General features: G+C 37.9%; 1 protein-coding gene across 2 annotated transcripts in view; it reads right to left on the minus strand.

Annotated features, from left to right (window-relative positions):
• Nucleotides 1-21,796, minus strand: part of DDX10 (DEAD-box helicase 10) — a 268,659-nt gene that overhangs the window by 17,880 nt on the left and 228,983 nt on the right. For both annotated transcript variants that reach the window (XM_037047693.1, XM_037047694.1), the window contains exon 18: nucleotides 7,068-7,204. In XM_037047693.1, coding sequence (XP_036903588.1) covers nucleotides 7,068-7,204 — 137 coding nt within the window. The remainder of the gene's footprint in view (nucleotides 1-7,067; nucleotides 7,205-21,796) is intronic.

Here is a 21,796-nt window from a genome sequence, read left to right on the forward strand (position 1 = left end):
AAATCTCCTGAAGTTAAAAAGAATAAAAGGAAAGAAAGGCAGGCACACAATAAAGTCAATATACCAGTAGGCTGAGCCAACTTCTTTCAACATTAGCCACCCACAGCTAGATTCACGAACGAGCAGGGATTCAAGTAAGTGGAAACTATGGTGAACTATAAGGGTTTTGCTTTTAACAATTACCTAGACTTTGATGAGAAAAATCCCTTTAAAAGCCATCTTCTATATTTGGCACCAATAATTCCCTAAAATTAATATAAAATATATAATATCAAATACCCAGGCCCCAAAATAGTTAAGAATGAAATGAAAATGCTTTCTGGGCATTTCCTTCCCCAGAAATTCATTCATCTTTGACTCATACACATTTCCAGTTGAAAAGCCTTTCGTATATTAAAATGTTAACTGTAAACTCTTAGAAAACTAGTTATTGGGCAAAAATTTACTTTAACATTAGGAGAAACCACAGAGATTAAAGTGGCTCATCTCCTTCATGTACAGGTACCTTTTAAAGATAGGCAAGCCAACCCAAAACCAGAGAACTCATGGAACAGATTTTTAAAAACAAAACAAAACCAAACCCCCAGACCAAAAAAAAAAGACAAAAATCCTTGATCAGTCTTTTGATTCAGAGCTGTGTCAGACAGACTAGGCAAAAAGAACAACTAAATATATTAGATGTACAACATTTACTCTGAACAAGAAAAGGTATCAATCCATATAGAATTTTTCATGGCTAAATTATGCCACTAGTCTCAGTGCAAATTACAGATGTAATTAATTGTTCTTATGCCACCTGCCAAACACCGCACAATATAACATTTCTTTATGAAGCAACCTTAGCCAGAGACCACAGTCTATGAAAAGATTGATGTAAGTCAATAAGCGTCTAACCACAACCTTTTTTCTTTTTTTGTTAGAAAAAGGTTAAGATTATAAATATTAAAAACTTAATTTGACTGGATAATGAATATCTGGAACATCCAGCTGCTTCTTTTTCATCAAATTCAATACTTTGCAAATTTTTACATCATTAGCAATTCACATGAAGATGGCTATAAACCAACCATGATGAATGCTACTAGATACACAAAAATTAATCTTACAGTACATGCTCAGAACCAAATCTCTCAGCTTGTGAGGCACAGCTAAAAGGAACAATTTTATTGAAAGAAGACTTTAATTGGAATATGCTTAAAGACTTGTCTCACTTCAAAGGCCACACTCTTCACAAGGGTAACTTATAACTTCTCCCTGCTCAGTAAGACTTGAACTTACTTCAGATTTAGCTTTGACGCCACCTCCCTTTAGGAAGCTCTTCCTGATTCATCAAGTGCAGGCTACGCCCATCACTTTCATGCTCTCCGGGTCCTTTCCCTTCTACCCGCCCTCCCTACTGCCTCCCTCACGGCAAAAATCACAGCGCTTGCCCATCACATTGTTTTGTAATTCTATGCTTAGTTACCTGTGCCGACCACTGAAATAAAACTGTGGAAGCAGGAACAGTAATTTATGGTAATTTTTCTTGCTTAATCTTGATCCTCCATACCTGTACTCACTATACCTGGCACATGACAGCTATTAAAAACAAATGGAGGAGCCCCCGCTGGTGTAGCTCAGTGGATTGAGCGCGGGCCTGTGGACCAAACAACCACAGTTCGATTCCCAGTCAGGGCACATGCCTGGGTTGCAGGCCAGTTCCCATCGGGGGACATAGAAGAGGCAACCACACATGGATATTTCTCTCCTTCTCTCCTTCCCTTCCCCTCTTAAGATAAATAAATAAAATCTAAAAAAAAAAAAAACGAATGGAGGAAATATTACAACAAGCTAAGGACTAACAGATCAAGTGGGTATTTTTAACTATTAAGTAGAATGTGATCTAAATAATATTAAAGATTCTTACTACAATTCTTGGCACCACATACAAAAACATGTCTAAGTGTTTTTATTGTGAAATCAGTATAACAACATTATACAGAGTATTTGGAAGACAGAGAAATGAAAAGTCATTCATGAGCAAAAAGACCACTGCAATATTTGAGGCTTTTTTTCCTCAGAAGGTATAAAATCTCTGAAAACTCAGTGAAGACAAGAATACATAATTCTGTGTAGTTCCTAGCAGACCAGTGAATTCTATGGTGTCACAAAGTCCACTGCAATGAAGAGCTAGGTTTCCTAACAAATCAGTTTATCTTTATTTTAGTAACAATAACAACAAATCCTAACATCTTGTATTACTTCTACTATGCTAATTTCAAGATGGGAACAAGAAGTGAAAGGCACAGAGTAAAACACACCCTGTACCAATTTATAACATGAATGAAGAGAGGGAAAGAAACAAGAGAACATCAAAGCAAGCAAACTCGACCTTCTATACTTGTTCTGCAAAGCAGCACACACACAGGTTTAGAGCCCCCCACTGAGTTCGAGCATCTGCTGCTGACTAACCAGTTGACACCCCTCTGTACTACAGGTAAATTACCTGCTCCCTATATTCACAGCTTTATACATGAGAATAAATGGAGCTGTTTTTTTTTTTTAGATTTTATTTATTTATTTATTTTTAGAGGGGAAGGAGAGAAGGAGAGAAACATCAATGTATGGTTGCCTTTTGTGCATCCCCTGCTGGTAGTTAGCCTGCAAGGAACCGGTTTGCAACCCAGGCATGTGCCCTGACTGGGAATCGAACCGCGATCGTCTGGTTCGCAGGCCCGCGCTCAATCCACTGAGCTACACCAGCCAGGGCCCTTGGCAACATTCTTAAAGCTCCTTCAAAGGAACTCAAGGTCACATTACTTTCATCGTACCTGGGACCATATTATAAGCAAGAGGTCTCTTTTTGTCATCTTAACTGTAGAAGACTTGAATTTTGCACATCAGAATCCTTTTGGATCTCAGAGTTAGAGATGACCATTCTGATAATTCTACAGAGGACAGAGGATGTTTTAAACTTACTGTGGTGTGCACTGAGCCAAAGGCATAGGTACAAACTCTTTAAAACCCTATCAGACCTCCCTGAGAAATTATTGACCCCAGATCCAGTCGTACTCCATTAAGTATACTTTCTTCTATATATTTCTTACTGACTAAGTGTGTTTCCATGTAGAAAGACGGAGTGTTACCCACATTCAATATTTATGGATGTCAACCAATGTGAAGGAAAAAGGAATATACAGAGAAAACTTCTAAATAAACTAGCTCATGCTATTACTTTGGTAATAGCCTTTTTCTAATTGGTGTATCTAGTCTCTTAAGAGTAAGCTCATTTCTGAAAATGCGAAGTTAATACCCAGAGAATAACCTACTGGATGAGAGAAGATGATCAAGAGGCTGTAATACAAGCTGTTCCTGTCATTATTGAGTGCAGTCTAGAAACAAGGCAGCAAATAATACCCGTGAACACACCAGGAGGACCCTCTAAGGGCAACATCATAAAATCTTAGCATCTAGATGTGGCCAGACCTGGCTGGCGTAGCTCAGTGGACTGAGTGCAGGCTATGAACCAAGGGTTTCTGGTTCCATTCCCAGTCAGGGTGCATGGCTGGGTTGTGGTTCAGGTCCCCAGCGGGGACCCCGGAGCCACATGAGAGGCAACCACACATTTATGTTTCTTTCCCTCTCTCTCTCCCTATCTTTCGTTCTCTAAAAAAATAAATAAAATCTTTAAAAAAAAAGATGTTGCCAAACTGAAACAATACAGAAAATCTGTATTGGTGCTATTATGATAATTAGCAGTAACAGCAGCAATTACTACTGTCAAAATTCTAGTTTGTATGAATTTACTTATGAATACTTTCACTTATCCAAAACAAGTTTGGATTTAGTTTACATATATCTTTATTCACTGCCATTGAGGAGATTTTAAGAAAGAAGGGAAGAGAAATTAAGAGTATAAACAGAAATTTCACATGTAGACTGCTACTGGCAAGTTACCCTAAATCCTGTGTTCTAGTCCAGAAATGACCTTATGTACCTATCCCAATTGACTAACAGATACTATATCGACAAAAACTGCTTAGGCTAAGTGAAAAGGAATATATAAAGACTATCCTGGATGAGGGATGGGGAAATTAAACACCAGTAATATATAAGTGCCATTCTGGGTCTAATCCAGTGGTTCTCAAGTGTGGGAAATTCTGCTCCCCAAGGGATACCTGTCAGTGTCTGCAGACATTTCTGGTCATCCCTACTAGGGAGGTGCTAGTGGTAGAGGCCCGGGATGATGCCTAACAGTCAATAAGAGGTAGCATGCCAAGTGAGTGATCCCAAAAGAATGATCTAGCATGTCAAATGTTAGTAATTTGACATCCCAGGGCCAGAATGTTAGCAATGTCAAAGCTGGGAAACCATGAACTAGTCAAATCTATCCTACAGTCTATGGATCAGGTCTTCAGCCGAATGACAACAAATTTGTCTTCAGGACGTTTTCTGGAGCTACCTCTCCTAATGCTAGAGTAGTTCCACATGACCTGACTGGAGTAGTAGAAAGAGGGAACCAATCTGATCTGGGTAGTTCACACTGTCCCTAACTTGTATTGTGATCAGACAAATTATTTTACCCTGTGACACCTTGGTTTCTTCATCTATGAGAAGGGAGTTGACTAAAATCACTGTTGGTAGACAAAAGACAAATGGCTAATCAAGCCCTTTAAATGGATAAAGGAATAAACCCTTGTTGATATTCTCAACAGATTAATTTTTCTCCAGCTTAAAATAAGTTTATCAATCCCTTTGAATTTCCACTAATGCAGACTAGCTGTGCCTGAAATTACAACCGTTTTAATTTTCATGTAATGCTTAAATATTTTCCCTTCAAAATAGAATGCTCTGGCACCTCAAGATACTTCTATCTTTATTTCCATCACTATTATACTAGCTGAACTTCGCTTCTTCCATTTCTCCATCCGTCTATTCTGTCATCTCTTGTATCATTTACACTATTAGGACCAACTGCATAGCTGCTTATCATTATATTTCTCTCTTTTTTTACTCTATAAATCTCTTTCACCAATCAATCAATTCAAGTATTTCAGGGTCTTCTTTGTGCCTATGACATTAATGTTGGGGATAGGAGCAGAGGCTGGAGGTGGAGGTATTGGTACAAAAAGACTGGGTTTCTAGCTACGAAGCATTTACAGGCTAATTAAGAGGCTAACACAGGTGAAGCTATTAGGCAACAAATCATATTAACTGTGTGGTAGTGTGGAAACATCACTCTGAGAGTAAGAAATGCCAGAAGATTGAAATGAAATGTCTGCTAAACACAGATTAAAAATGACCCAGAAACTATCATTAAAAATGTTAGGGAAAAAAATCCTTATTAAACAGATACAGAAGGAATGCTGACACCTTGACAATGACTTTAAAGGGCTAGTTCTGTTTCCGAGGCATGTTAGACAGATGCACAAAATATGGCTCACATGACAAACGCTAAAAACTGATTAATGTTCCCCCCAGAGAGTAAAATAACACAGAAACATTTGGAAGTTAATGATATAAAGAAAGTCATATGTGTTAAGTTAGATCCCATCTACCAAAACAGAGATCCCATAAACTACTCTCAAAGGGAAACACGGGACAGCAAACTGAACCACATTGATAGTTCAGGCTGACATGTACACTAAGGAACTTTCTAAAAAGTGTGTACATTTACCTTTAAAAGTCAATTTTTAAAGATTAGGAATATGCCCTGAATCTAAATTATTTAACCTATATGGCATACATTTAAATATTTTTCTAAATACTGCCCTGGCTGATGTAGTTCAATGGATTGAGCACGGGCCTGTGAAGCAAAGGGTTGCCGGTTCGATTCCCAGTCAGGGCACATGCCTGGGTTGCAGACCAGGTCCCCAGTGGGGGACACATGAGAGGCAACCACACATTGATGTTTCTCTCCCACTCTTTCTTCTTCCCTTTCCCTCTCTCTAAAAATAAATAAATAAAATATTTTTAAAAATATTTTTCTAAATCCTAATCAAATTATTTTCAACTGTGGTGCCTCTTGTGGTAGGTAAAGTTAATACCCACTACCTTGTCAGCAAACACACTAGAAAGCTGTTATATCCACAGCCTAACTGTCCAATAGCAAATGTCTCCAGTTGCTGGCATCATTTGGGAGACTACATTTTGGACATCACTGTTTTTATTGTGAAATCAGTATAGCAACATTTATAGTATAACAACTATTACAAAATAATTCTATGTTTAAATGAGCACAAGATTAAAATGAAGAGCAACTGTGAAATGACCTCCCTACAGCATTTTCTCCTAAGGGGGTAAACTCTTTAAGACCTTTTCATAATGTTCTTACTTAAAACCAGATAGATTATAGCTCTCTGTGGCCTACTTCTCCAACTCTACCTGAGCTAGCACTTAGGGGTTCCACCAGGCTTCCTCTTTTTTCAATCATATTAACTTCATCTGTCATTAAACTTACCTTCTGCTTAAACAGCCATGTTAGAATGTCCATGAATTCAATGTCCTCAACTTTTAAATCAATAGAATCTCAATGTAATCTAACACACAGTACCCTGAAAACAAACGCTGAGCAAGTCATAGTATTATTCAATTCATCATATTTCATCTGTTTTGGACATGATAGCAAGTAAGTCCACATCACAAAAGAACAGATTTTAAACTGAAAGAATCTGTCAAGGTGTGTTTATGTATAAGCTTTCCATTACTTTATGCATTTGTTACTAAATTTATATCACAAAATGTGAAAGTATAATACCCCCTTTTTAAAATTCAGAGATAATTCTTAACACTCTCAATAGAGTCCTTGGACAGTGAACTGAAACAAAATCCTGCCTCTGTTTGCATTAAATACACCCTAGTGCATCAAATACTTAAGCATAAATGCTTCACAAAATAAAGAGATAGGAAGAAAAAAAGAATAAAGAAAGAAAAAGAAAATACAACTTTTATACTTGTACCTGTTAACAGGGATTACTGAAACAATGAGCCCTTAACATGATGAAACGAGCACAAGACATCTGCTCTACAAAATCTTCAGAATTAAAAGGAGATTCATATACTAAATGCCACCAATAGTAAAAACATACCTAATTTTATTTTCCATATCTTCACTATCAGATTCTTCAGAGCACCTGTGCTTATCTGGATCTGGAAGTGTGCTTGGATCAAACCCACCATCATCTTCATCACTCCAGTCCAGAAACGCCTCTTCTTCATCTTTGGCCTAAGAGAAGACAAGGGATATTGTGGGTTAAGAAACAACTGATGAATAATCAGGTCCTACTTATTTCTAGACAAAAATAAATGTTCCTCTAATTGAGATCCTCAAATTTGAAAATTTCTAGTCTGGTGAAAGCCTGTATATGACTTTAAGAACCGTAATCATTTGCAAAGAGAAAGAAAGCTGGTCATTTCAAAAATATAATAAAATAAAATATGGTCCTGAAGGAAAATCTCTACTATCTCTCAAATGCACTATGGGGGGAAACTGTGAGTTTTATTACTTCCATATAACTCAACTATCAAAGAATAATGTATAAAATAAAGTGGTTCAGTGCTCCTGTCAACACACATGTAAATTTCAAAATATAAAAGGCCAGAAGAAAGAGTACAGACACCCTTTTTTGCCTGATGACTAATCACTTTATAGCCACCATAAAAAAGTTTTAAAATGACAACCAGATATTACAAACTCATTAACAGTACAGGGTCTTAGAAATTTAACTGTAAGTATAAAGTCACTAAGAACAATAGGAAAAGGAAAGAAATAGCAAGAAAGGAAAAACACTAACACATGGGAAAACTTGGGAATTATCTACTTTCATACATCTAGGTAGGAAGGTGGGCTTTTTGCTCTGGATTTATGGTGATTTATTTTTGTCAAAGAACAAAGGAATACAATGTTAAAATAAACTCATTACACATTTATGGAATAAACATCCCTTAAATTTATTTTTGGCACATTGGTTTTGTCATCTAGTTGATGAGAAACACACATAAGCATTTCCACATACATTTAAAATATTATAATAGGACTAAAAAAAATCTGGATGAGTTTCTCTCAGCTGCCATCTTTAAAATTCTTTTTCGCACCATGTGAGACAAACTTCAATGATAATTTGTTTTCAAATGCTCTTTCCCAGAAACTAAAAACTCAAAAGAGCATAGCAATTGACTATGCAGGCCTCTACAGAGGTCCTCTACACTTTGAACAGCTCTCCCTTGATAATCTCTAAAGAAAAAAGATGCAAAGAAAATAAGGATTAGTCACCACTGCTTAAGTCCTGTATTGCTTTTCTGGTAAAGGTCCTTGCTAAAAATAAAAGGTCTGGGAACGAACACCAGAGGCAGGAAAAGGCTGCCGTCAGAAGCAGCAAGCAGCAAGCAGCAAACGTGACAGCACACTCCATGGTCTTCTTGGAAATAATCAAGGATATCAACAAAAGCTGAATGTCATCAAATACTCACAAACACTACTCTCCTGATTACAAGATATTTCTAATTTTCCAGTCAGATGCTCTCAAAGGAATTTACTGTCTGAAGGTGGAGACAGAGCAGACTCAAAAATGATTCTTAAGACTTTTGGTCTCAGGTAACCTTTACACTTAACAAGCATAAAGGACCTGACAGAGCTTCCGAACTCCGTTTCATGAGAGAGAGCACCAATACTCTGATATACCCATCACCTCCCAACTGATTCCGACACCTCAGCGTGTCAGGGCACCACCGCTGGGAACTCACAGCTATAAAAGGAAACCATTTAAGTATTTTAGCAGGACAGTAATTAATTTGTGCCTGAGAGATACTGACCCCCTGGCAGCAATAGGAAGGTTGATTAAAAGAAATAAGATTTGAAGGTAAGACATCAGTTTAAGAACACAAAAATCCAGGTGAGACAGAGGATTCAAAGGAGAATGTGGGAGTGAAGATGGAGGTAGGGGCAGGTTCAAGAGAGGTTAATGAAGAAGAAACAACTAGACTGTGTGGAGTACATGTGAACATAATATATTCCAGAGAATCAATATGGACAGAAGCATAATTGTACATGTTAAATATGGCCTAAGCATATTTCACAGACATAAAACAAACACTTCAAAAATTTATATGGAACCATAAAAGACCACGAATAGCAGCTGCAATTTTGAGAAAGAAGAACAAAGTAGGAGGGTTTACAATACCTGATATCAAACTGTATTACAAGCCCACTGTAATCAAAACAGCCTGGTACTGGCACAAAAACAGGCACATAGACCAATGGAACAGAACAGAGTGACCAGATATAAACCCAACTCTCTACAGTCAATTAATTTTCAACAAATGGGGCAATAACATAAAATGGGGTAAAGATAGCCTCTTCAACAAATAGTGTTGGGAGAACTGGACAGCCACATGCAAAAATTAAAAAAATTAAACTTAAACACCAACTTACACCATACACCAAAATAAATTCAAGGTGGATAAAAGACTTAAATATAAGCCGGGACACCATTAAAGTCCTAGAGGAGAACATTGGCAGGAAAATATCAGATATTCCACACAGCAATATTTTTACTGATACGTCCCCTAGAGCAAGGGATATAAAGGAAAGAATAAACAAATGGGATCTCATCAAAATTAAAAGCTTCTGCATGGCTAAGGAAAACAGTATCAAGATAAAAAGAGAAGCAACAGCTTGGGAAAACATATTTGCCAATGACACATCAGACAAAGGCTTAATCTCCAAAATATACAAAGAACTCACACGCCTTCACTCTAAGAAGACAACTAACCCAATTAAAAAATGTGGAAAGGACTTGAACAGATACTTCTCCAAGGAGGACATACAGAGGATCCAGAGACACATGAAAAGATGCTCAATATTGCTTGCTATCAGAGAGATGCAAATTAAAACCACAATGAGATACCACTTTACACCGATCAGAATGCCCATCATAAACAAAGCAACAAACAAGTGTTGGAAAGGGTCTGGGGACAAGGGGATTCTAGTCCACTGTTGGTGGGATTGCAGACTGGTACAACCATTATGGAAAACAGTATGGAATTTTCTCAGAAAACTAAAATTGGACCTGCCTTTTGACCCAGCAATTCCACTGCTGGGATTGTATCCTAAGAACCCTAAAACACCAATCCAAAAGAACATATGCAAAAAAAAAAATTTAAAAAAGCCCTGGCTGGTATAGCTCAGTGGATTGAGCTCGGGCCTGTGAACCACACGATCGCGGTTCGATTCCCAATCAGGGCACATGCCTAGGTTGCAGGCCAGTTCCCGGTTCCCGAGAGGGGATGCACGAGAAGCAACCATACATTGATATTTCTCTCCCTCTCTCCTTCCCTTCCCCTCTAAAGATAAATAAATAAAAAATCTAAAAAAAAGAAACATATGCACCCCAATGTTCATAGCAGCACAATTTACAATAGCCAAGAGTTGGAAGCAACCTAGGTGCCCGTCAGTAAATGAATGGACCAAAAAACTATGGTACATATACACAACGGAATTTTATGCTGCAGAAAGAAAGAAGGAGCTCCTACCTTTTGCAACAGCATGGATGGAACTGGAAAGCATTACACTGAGTGAAATAAGCCAGGTGTTGAAGGACAAATACCATATGATCTCACCTTTAACAGGAAGCTAAACAACAAAACAAACAAGCAAGCAAAATATAACCAAAGACACTGAAACAGGGAACAGGGGGACAGTGACGAGAGGGGAGAGGGGAGGGGATTTCAGGGGAAATAGGGGAGGGACTTAGAGGAACAAATATAAAGGATATATGGACAACAACCAAGAAGGGTGGAAATGGAAGGGAGGGGGCGGAGCACGGGGCGGGGGGCGTTGGATGGGAGTAACAGACAGAAAACTGTACTTGAAAAAAAATTAAATACATTTTTTAAACAAAGAAAAAAATATGGCCTAAGAAAGCAGCTTAGTAAATATTGTGAAGATGCCTTACAAAAATACCATTATTCAACAAGGAGCTATTATATGTGCCAGACACACTACTAGGTTCTGGAGACACAGCAGTAAATAAGACAATGTTCCTGCCCTGATGATAAACTGTTCTAGGAGGGCTACTCATATAAGCACTAAAACGAAAGCCACATTTTGGTATTACTGAGGAATAGCCAAATAAGAGTGAACTGACTCCATGGCCCTGCTAAATGCCTAACACCTGATAGAACTTTCTTCAACTTGTGGATCCCCTAACACGTTGCTGAGTATGGAGCCTCTCTATCAGCTCTTTCTCTTCGGTGTTTCCAGGTGGGAGGCTGCAGCCGCTTCTCTCTAACCAGTCACTCTCCCATCTCTATCCTTCCAGCTCGAAATAAGAACCAAGAGCCCCTCCTTCTACACCCACATGCCTCAATCAAGGCCCTGAGAAATAAAAGAAAAAGTAGGCCATACACACAAAGAGATCAGGGTCTCTATGAACTGGCTGTTCCTGATATATGGTTTCAGAACTTCTGAGGAAAATATTTCACCTAAAATAGGACTGAACTTTCCTAAAACAATTATTTGGAAGATTCAATTATAAGTAGGGCAGATGAAAATAAATATCTGAAAAAGAAATGTAACCTAGCTAGTTTTTACCTTGTTTTCAGTTTTGACAATGGGAAGAAACAGATGAGAAGTAGCATTCTATAACAAATTTACAAAGTGCTCTGACATACCTAATCTGACCTGATGTTCAAACCCCATGAAGTAGGAAGAAATGGAACTCTTGTTCCCATTTTCAAAACTGAGAAGCTGTGATTTAGATTATTAAATAACCAAGGTCATAACTGAACCTGGACATATTCTACATCTTCTCCTATATCAGAATCAACAATATTTATATATGCCATAAAAGTTTCACTCCCAGTCTCCCAAGCTCTGTTCTCTCTCGTGTGAACACTGCACCAGCTTCCTCTGAGGCTCCTGGTGAGCACTCTTTACCTCCTCTGACCACTCCAATTCTGTTGTGATCAGAATGGTGGTTTTGTACTTTAAAAATAAGTTTCCATTCTAATCGTATCTATCACCTGCTTCCAACCTTTTAAGCCACATTCTCTTTCAGGAGCTGAAATAAGTCAAGCCCCTGACACCTCAGAGTCTTCACACCTGCTGTGTCCCTACTGGAACCCTCCTCTGCCTCCTCTCGCCTGGTCTGCGGTGTTTTCTTGAGACCAAACACGTGGTGTGTTTCTGACATTAATTCTCCAGCACCAAATGAGTATCTAACAATTCAGTTCAATTCAATTCAATTCAACTCAGACACTACAGTTAACATAGACCCCATGGGTAAAAGGACTCAGTCCCACAAGAATACTCATACTTCAGATACCCCCTGTAAGTAGGACCTCCAAACTACCTGCATTTCTGCCTGGCTGACTACAAATTCAATGATTCTCATGCCCCACTCCTCAGATTTGATAATTCTCGAGAATGACTTACAGAACTCACAAAAGTGCTATAGTTGTAACTACCAGTTTGATTATTAATGGATGCAACTCAGGAACAACCCAATATGAGACGAATAGGGTATGGAGTGGGGATAGACGTAGAGCTTCCACGGCCCCTCCATGTGAGCCACCTTCCCCGGACATCAAGGCATTCCCCAACACAGAAGTCCTCAGAATGTTATTGTTCAAGAGCTCTTGTAACTTAACTTCCAGTCCCAACTTCCTCCCAAGAGGTATGGTGGTAGGACTAAAACTTCCCATCTTCTGATGTGTTGTTCAGTCTTTCTGGTGACCAGCTCCCATTCTGAAGCTTTCTAGAGACCCCAGCCTGAGTCAGTCACTTCTTTGGCATAAACGCAAGTGTGCTGGACAGGCTCCTTAAGAATAATATACTCCTATCACTCAGGAAATTCCAAGGGCTTTAGGAGTGCAGTGTCAGGAACCTCAGACAAAGAGCAAATGTATTTTCTATTATACCATACTCAATCTACTTCAATTCACTAGGTCATAATACATGTTGTATTTCCTTTACTTCTTTTGCTTTCCCAGACATTCACAATTACAGCAAAAGCAAAACAAAACTTAAATCCTATGTTAAAATTAAGACAGCAAAAAATGTCTTGATAAGAAACATTAACACACTTGAGGCTTTATTAAAAGAATAAGCTACATGAGTCTAGATCATTTCTGAGAAATAGGAGGATTGATGTGGGGGTAAAAGAGAACATTTTTTGTACTATACAGAAAGTAAGAGATGACCACTTATACCACAGTATATTTTATTAGGCCAAGGACCTTAAAATTTATAAAACAGAAGGGAAGGAGACAATTCCAACCACTGCAGTAGAGAGCAGAGGTGGAAGCGTATCGCATGCAATGGATGAAGGAGTGAATGGCTGTGCTTGCTGGTCAGTGAGTGATTATTATGAACAGATCCAGTCAAAGTCTAAATATAGAGAATATCTTTATTACCTTCCTGTATACCACATAGGTTTCATAAAAATAAATAAGCTTGTGAATTTTATTTAAATTTTAGTAATTTAACCTCATTTAGAATCTTAAAAGAGAAGTCTTCCCATACTGTATGAATTAAGAAGCAGGATATCAACTTTGACACCTCAAAATTTCATGAAGAGGAAACATTTCACAACGCACAAATTCTTTCTGACCCCGACAATGTAAAGACCGTGAGGAAAACATTGAGAAGACTTCATAGTTTTCAAATTTAGCGTAAAAGTTCAATTGCTATCAACAGCCAACCATGTTCAGTAGTTAGAGTTGGACTGACTTTTAAGATTTACCTAAGCTATAAATCCCAGGTACAAACTTACATACAGAAAAAGTTATTAAAAGTTATTTTCTGATTTATAAGCACAAAAAAGTTAATCATATTACTAAATGTGCCTGTTGAAAGTGAACATGTATGTTCTAAGGCAAATGTGCAGAACAGTAAACACAGGAAAGCAGCTGACCCTGCTGAGAAATCACTGCTCCTGCTACTGATTCTGTGATACTAACTGAAATATCTTGGATTATTTTCAGTTTATTTCTGTCTTCTAGAAACTTATTCCATAATGGTGATGTTGGAGCTAATGGTGATTTATGCTTGGTTCTTTGGTACCTGGCCAGAGTGTATTTTGTGCACTTCTAATATGTATTGGCTGAATTGCCACTGAAAACCTTAACTTTGATCAAGGGTCCAGGACTCTTCAACTGTGGGGATCTTACTTAGAAATATCGGTGTCCTTCCTAACATTCAGCATTTATAAAAATAGGCATAGTGAATGAGAGGAAGGCAACCCATTTCAGCTCTGGCCACCCAACTTATAAAGAATCTGAGAAGGCAGTAGTAATGTAGGATGTTGGGAATGCTAAAAGCAATATCCAGGGGAAAAGTAGGAGAGTTTAGACAAAGGACATCTGTTTACAGAATTTCCTTCTTAAATCTAATAGAGTTTAACTGAATTTCAGTCAGTGCCTTCTTTATTTTTTCCAGGCACTCCAAAACAATAGGAATATTTGATTGAAGGACTATGAAGAGGCAATATAAGTAACACATGAAGTGAACAGTTAAGCATGGCAAACAAAAGGGCTGGACAAAATAAAGGCACATGAATATTCAAAGACTCAAACAACAGTGCCAAATTTGGAGGGATCTTCAGAATTCGGAATATTTGCCCAACGACTGTTGGCTGCACAATTACTGTGTGCTGAGCACTGCTATAGAAGAATGTAGTAACCACGTGGCACAGGAGACCATGACTCGGCATTTTAACATTAACAAGATTTTTAGCAAAATAAAATTTCTTCTACAACTGCCTTGCACATTTTTTGCTGTCTCAATTTTAACATAGGATTTCAGTTTTGTTTTGCTTTTGCTGTAATTGTGAATGTCTTGGAAAGAAAAAGAAGTAAGGAAATACAGCATGTATTATGATCTAGTGAACTGAAGTAGACTGAGTATGGTATAATAAAAAATACATTTGCTCTTTGTGGTTCCTGACACTGCACTCCTAAAGCCCTTGATATATGAATATCTCACAGATCCCAACAGAATCCTAAGAATGCTACAATATCATAACACCCTTTTAACAATACCTCATTCCATTGCTGCTCATCTTTTTCTTCTTTCCAGAGAAAAGTTACAGTAAATATTAAATAAGGTACAAATTATAAGCCCACTCTGCCATTCTTCTCACAATAATGAAAATTTTAATGAGTTACAAGGCCCTGATTTAATCATTCCACCAGTGGCTAGCAATGTGAACTTACTAGACAATTTACTAACTCAGGGAGCTTCTGTTTCCCTCATCTGTATATAATTTAAACACCGCCATCTACCAGTCAGTGCTGTTGTGAGCACTAAATGAGAAAAGCCTGTGAAGAAGTCTATACTAATGTTTATCATCATTAACAGAAATGGGCAAACTGAGAAAAGACAATCTAGCAGTTTGGTGACCTTATCCTTCTTAAGTACACTTCTGCCTTCTCTGAACCAAATTCTCACTTGGGCAGAAATGTGCAATAGATGTAAATCTCCTTAGTGCATTCATATTAGATGAACATAAAAGATAACATGCAAAAGAGAATATAATTGAAATTATAACAATAATTAACATTAAACAGGTGAAAGTATCAATGTAAGAATGGACCAGAGTACTTGTGGAAGGTGGCTCAAGCATAAATAAAACTACTAAATAGTCTGATAGACTATTCCTCAACAATAACAACATAATGAATGAATCAAAAACACATCTTACTAATTGAAAAAGAACAACCACCCCCCAAAGACTCCATATTCAATTGTCCTATTTATATAAAATTATGGAAAAAGAAAACCTATATAGGGCAAAAAAGAGATCAGTGATTGCCATGAGCTAAGGTTGGGAGGAGACAGCAAGACATAAATATTTGAAACGACCCAAATGTGGTGGAGAAGTAAGTGGAAACTACACTGACCTCCTCCCAAGAGCAATCTGGATTTACAACTAAACTGTAGGGAAGTCATCCTGAGTAACTAAATCCACTAGCTGGAGAGAAGCCTCATAATCACAAACAGAAGGAAGAAACCACTTCACCACAATGTGACTGGTAGGGAATATGGAAGAGGCGCAAAAGGGCTGGCTGGGCTCCCATGGGCAGCAGCTGAAGTTCTGGAGGGATATTTCAGCAGCAGGGAAGTCCCCCCTGAGAACTGCAAGGTCTAAACACCCAGCTGGGCTACCCAGCCTACAGCACCAGAGCTGGAAAGGAACCCAAATAACATCCAGCTGTGAAAAATGCAGGGTTTCTGTCTGCCAAGGAGACAAAGATAGAGATGCAGAGAGCCTCTTAACTGGTCAATGCACAAAATTTTGTTTGCAGCCATTTACCCTGGGCTCCAGGAGAGGAAGGGCAGAGTGGAGTAGAGATGTTTGAGGAGAGGCTGGGTCTGGTGGTTCTAAGAATAAAACTGAGGGTACAGCCTTGAAGATCCCTGTGCTGAGTCATTCCCCATACACCATCTCTCTCAGGCAGAGCGATCCTCCCCAAAAGGCACCAGCCTCAGAGGAAGCAGTAGTGTTGCCCACAGGAATTACTCTGCCCTACCTTGTGTAGCTTCACCCAGGCTGCTGAATCCAGCTTCATAAGTTTCACAACTAAGGTGGAAAGTAGAAAGCAGCAGCCAAAATGGGAAGACTAAGAAACATACCCCAAAAGAAAGAACAAGAGAATTCTCCAGAAGATCTAGATGAAATCGAGGCAAGCAATTTATCAGATAGAAAGTTCAAAGTAATGATTATAAGGATACTCAACAGCATGAAAAAAAACACATATAACCATAAAAAGGACGAGCCAGAAAAAAATTGCAACACTGAAGGAAGAAATTAAGGCAGGCGCAAACAAATGAAAACATATACCATGTTCATGGATCAGAAAAATTAACATCATCGAAATGTCCATAACTACCCAAAGCAATCTATAGATTCAACACAATACCTATTAAAGTACCAATGGCATATTTCACAGATATAGAACAAATATTTCAGATATGTATGTGGAATCAACCCCCCCCCCCAATAGCCTCAGTAATATTGAGAAAAAAGAACAAAGTAGGATGGATCACAATACCTGATACCAAGTATACTACAAAGCCACTGTAATCAAAACAGTCTAGTACTCGCATTAAGAAAAAACACATGGACCAATGGAACAGAATAGAGAGCCCAGAAATAAACCCAAGTCTCTATGGTCAATTAATATTCGACAAAGGGGGCAGTAACATAAAATGGGGTAAAGATAGCCTCTTCAACAAATGGTGTTGGGAGAACTGGACAGCTACATGCAAAAATATGACACTCGACCACCAACTTACACCATACACAAAAAAAAATTCAAGGTGGGTAAAAAGGATTAAATATAAGTTGTGACACCATTAAAGTCCTAGAGGAGAACATAGGCAGGAAAATCTCAGATATTTCACGCAGCAATCTTTTCACTGATACATGCCCTACAGCAAGGGACATAAAGGAAAGAATAAATAAATGGGATCTCATCAAAATAAAAAGCTTCTACACAGCTAAGGAAAACATCATTAAAATGAAAAAAGAACCAACCGTATGGGAAAACGTATTTGCTAATGATACCTCAGACAAGGGTTTAATCTCCAAAATATGTAACAAACTCACACAACTCCACTCTAAGGAGACAAGCAACCCAATAAAAAGGGGGCAAAGGACTTGAACAGACACTTCTCCAAGGAAGACATACAGATGGTCCTGAGACATATGAAAAGATGCTCAGTATTGCTAGCCATCAGAGAGATGCAAATTAAAACCACGATGAGATACCACTTCACACCAGTCAGAAGAGCCATCCTAAACAAAGCAACAAACAACAAGTGTTGGAGAGGTTGTGGAGAAAAGGGAACCCTAGTGAACTGTTGGTGGGATTGCAGACTGGTGCAGCCTCCATGGAAAACAGTATGGGATTTTCTCAGAAAACTAACCATGAAACTGCCTTTTTGACCCAGCAATTCCACTGCTAGGATTATATCCTAAGAATCCTGAAACGCCAATCCAAAAAGACCTATGCACCCCAATGTCTATAGGAGCACAATTTACAATAGTCAAGAGCTGGAAGCAACCTCAGTGCCCATCAGTAAATGAATGGATCACAAAACTATGGTACATTTACACAATGGAATTCTATGAAGCAGAAAGAAAGGAGCTCCTACCCTTTGTGATAGCATGGATGGAACTGAAGAGCATGATGCTAAGTGAAATAAGCCAGGTGGTGAAAGACAAATATCATATGATCTCACCTTTAATAGGAAGCTAAACAACAAGACAAGCAAACAAGAAAAATATAACCACAGACATTGAAATAGAGAACAGGCTCACAGTGACCAGAGGGGAGGGAATTTCAGAGGAAAAGGGGAAGGGTTTACAGGAACAAATATAAAGGACACATGGGCAAAAACAAGGGTGGAGAGGTAGAAAAGGGAAGGAGGTGGGGAGGGCTGTGAGGGGAGTAAAAGGCAGAAAACTGTACTCGAACAACAATTTTTAAAAAAAGAAGGAAAACAGGAGAGTGTTTCTGGGAGAAAGGAGTGAGAAACAGTGTTGACTGTTCAGAGGTCAAGGAAGGCAAGGACTGAGGGGTGTGCACTATTCCGCAATGTGAATTATTTGTGATCCAGACAAGAGCAACAGCTTGAGTTCAGAAGCAGTCCATTTTGTTCACTACTATATCTTTAGCATCCACACAATGCCCGTAACCTTGGTAACAAAAATTTGTTCAATGAATAAACAAAATGAATCTGAAAAAAAGAATGTTTTAGCAGACGGGGCTACCCAAGGTTTATTCCAGAACCACAGCATGAATATAAAGTCAGGAGTAATGAGATTATATGGGGTACTGGTTCACAATTGCACTTTAAGGCAAAACAGTGCAGAACTGTAACACTTTTCTATGGTCTACTTTCTCTTGGGAGAGTGGTTAAGCTACTCGCATAGCTGTATATCTGAAAAGGTCCACATTGGAAGGCCTCAATTATATTAAAGCCATGCTTTCTGCCCATACACACATTGACTGGATAGACAGACTTAACTACCTGCCAGTCAATCCTGACTTCATTGGCTATATTATAATGTCACCTCTGTGCAGGCTCCAATGAAGGATACAGGAGAAGAAAAAACAATCTCTTAAGGGCCTGCAAAAATGTTGGTGACACAGGCTCCACTATAGCATGATGATGCAAGCAAAGGAATCCACCACAGACAAGTTTAGATATACATAAATCTTTTTGAATACTTAAAATCTACTTGCCCAAAACATAATTCCTACCACTATAAAAGCTGAGTCACGAAAAGCTGACACTACTGTACAGTGAGTACAGATGCTGCCAAAGTCAAAGGAAGAGTTCCAAGAGGGTGGGACACAGAAGGAGGGCTTCCTGGAAGGTGACAAATACATGAGATGAACTTTTAATAACAGGTGGTATATTGAAAGATGGTAAGTAAACACACATGTGTGTACACACACACACAGAATTGCTACCAAACATGCATAGTGGGGAAAAGTTTATGCCAGAGGAGATGTGTGTTGTAGCAGATAGAACAGGTGATATTTAGCAGTTGAGAGCTAAAACTTAATCTCAGTTACAGAAAGTATGATCTGTACATCAAATTTTCTTCTCTAGTCTCAATCTTTTGCTCTTTATTTCTGTATTTCCATGGTTCATCCCTCATTTCTAAATATATTATTGCATTATTTTATGGTTAGTGTTCTCATGGGATCCCCCAATCCTTTGCAGAATGAAACTTGGTCTGATAAACAAGTACATACATTTGTGGAGGGATCCTAGGGTGACACAGATTATGGAGGACCCAGAGTGTTGGGGAAAAAAAGGAGTTTAATGAATGAAAATGCCTACACAGGTTCTTAGGCAGGAAAGCGGCACTAAAAAAAAATTTGAAAAATTCATTCTGGCAGTAAGCACCATACTGAAGTGATGTTTTCATTATTTTTTAAAAAGCAGAAGTCCATGAGGGTGCCTCAGCTCTACAAGTACCAGATGACCATCAGAAGACACCGAGAACAAAGCAGCAGCTCTAGAACAGCTGAGGACATTTGCCACATAATGTACATATTGTCTGTAGATCCTACACAGGCTCCACCTATCATTCCCGACAAACTCCTACTAGGCAGGAAACAAGTCTCTCTCTCAGCTGCAGTCTATCATAGTAATATGGACTGATAGTTCCTAAACTGATGGCCTATTTATGTTATTATCTTCTAAGCACAGAATATGGGTACCATTGTAAGTCTTATTCTTTCCTCTTTCTTATAGTAAATTGATTATTTATATTAAATTATATTTAGCCTTGTAAAAGAATTATGAATTTACCACTCAGAGTAGTGAAATTCTTAAAGGACTGTCTAAGGCAACCATGCACCTACATGTTATTAAGTATCTACAAACTATTTGTCTACTCTGTAATATCTAATCCTATGTCAAGTGCCATAGATTCTTATCTTTTTGGAAATCTGTGCTACAGAGGAAATAAAATTGCTATTCCTTAACCTATTTAATTATTAAATAGGTTATTTATTAATAATTAAACCTTTGATTTATTTAAGACTTGGTATGTTATGCATTAAATATTCTTTATATTGCGTCAAAGTGTCAGAACAATCACTTATATTTATGATGTGGTTATTCAAACCAAACTTCTAAGAAACAACATTCTTCTCTCTCAGGCTTTTCTTTCTTTTCATTTTTGGCTCTGCTGAAATTGTGAGTTGCTCTTTAACTGGTTTACTTGTTCCACAGAAACCATAAAGGTACACAGTAAATTACCACTACTATAGCTAAATAACCTCTTGAAGGTTTCTTTATGTTTTGCTGTAATTCAGGTTAGTCAAATATGAGATACAGAATTCAGTACCTTTTGTATGGTTAAGTGGGCTCTGGCTCAAGTTTTATAATCTGTAAGTACTTTAAGGTCATAAAAGCCGAAAACCTCCATTAATCAAACACAACTATGATCTTCAATTAAGTAAAAATTGGAGAACAATGAACTTTTAGTGAAAAAAGCACTATGTGGTATGAATCATACAGATTCAGCTCTATTTCCTATCATTCTGACATCTACAAATTATGTAACATTATAGAAGTTGATGAAAATAACCTGGAAACATCGCAAGATATTAAATTATTAAGAAAAGGTATTATGTATAAGAATTTTGATATTTGTATAACCAAAATAGTGTACAAAGCATATTTTTTACTATGTTGACTCTTAATTCTCTAACAAATCTACTCGATGGGCCTTTTTTTTTTATAGACCAAAAAAGAAAGAGAGAGAGATTGAGAGAGAGATCTTAAATATCTCGGCCTACAGCCACAATGTTGGTAAATGGTAGGGTATGTACTGGAATTGGGTCTTCTAACTGCAAACTATGTTTTTATCACTATATCACAAAATCTTATGTTGCAGAAAACTAGACTTTAACCACAGAGATAAGAAAATCTCCTGGTTAGGCTTCAAAATAAAAATTTTCAAAGCAGGGTTTAAATATGGTAAAGTTGTCAGATATATCAATATCTACATCTAATTTCTAGTGTATTACATGAACATCATGCCCAACTTCCCTGGTAAAATGCTTTGGTTTAAGCAAATTTCACCAAATTGATAAAAAGGGACTTTGCAGCATAAACCCTGGTCAAGAGTAAAGTTACAGCTGTACAGTCTCTCAGGAATCTGTGTGTACAGACTGCAGTTCCATGGAGAATATACAGAAAGAGTAAAGACATGGTAAAATTAATAACTATATTTGATGACAGAAAACAAAATGACATATGACCTTTACAACCAGAATATGGTATATT

This window comes from Sturnira hondurensis, unplaced genomic scaffold (assembly GCF_014824575.4).
Source record: "Sturnira hondurensis isolate 20B ecotype Veracruz unplaced genomic scaffold, ASM1482457v3 Scaffold0006213, whole genome shotgun sequence".
Classification (NCBI taxonomy): Eukaryota; Metazoa; Chordata; class Mammalia; order Chiroptera; family Phyllostomidae; genus Sturnira; species Sturnira hondurensis.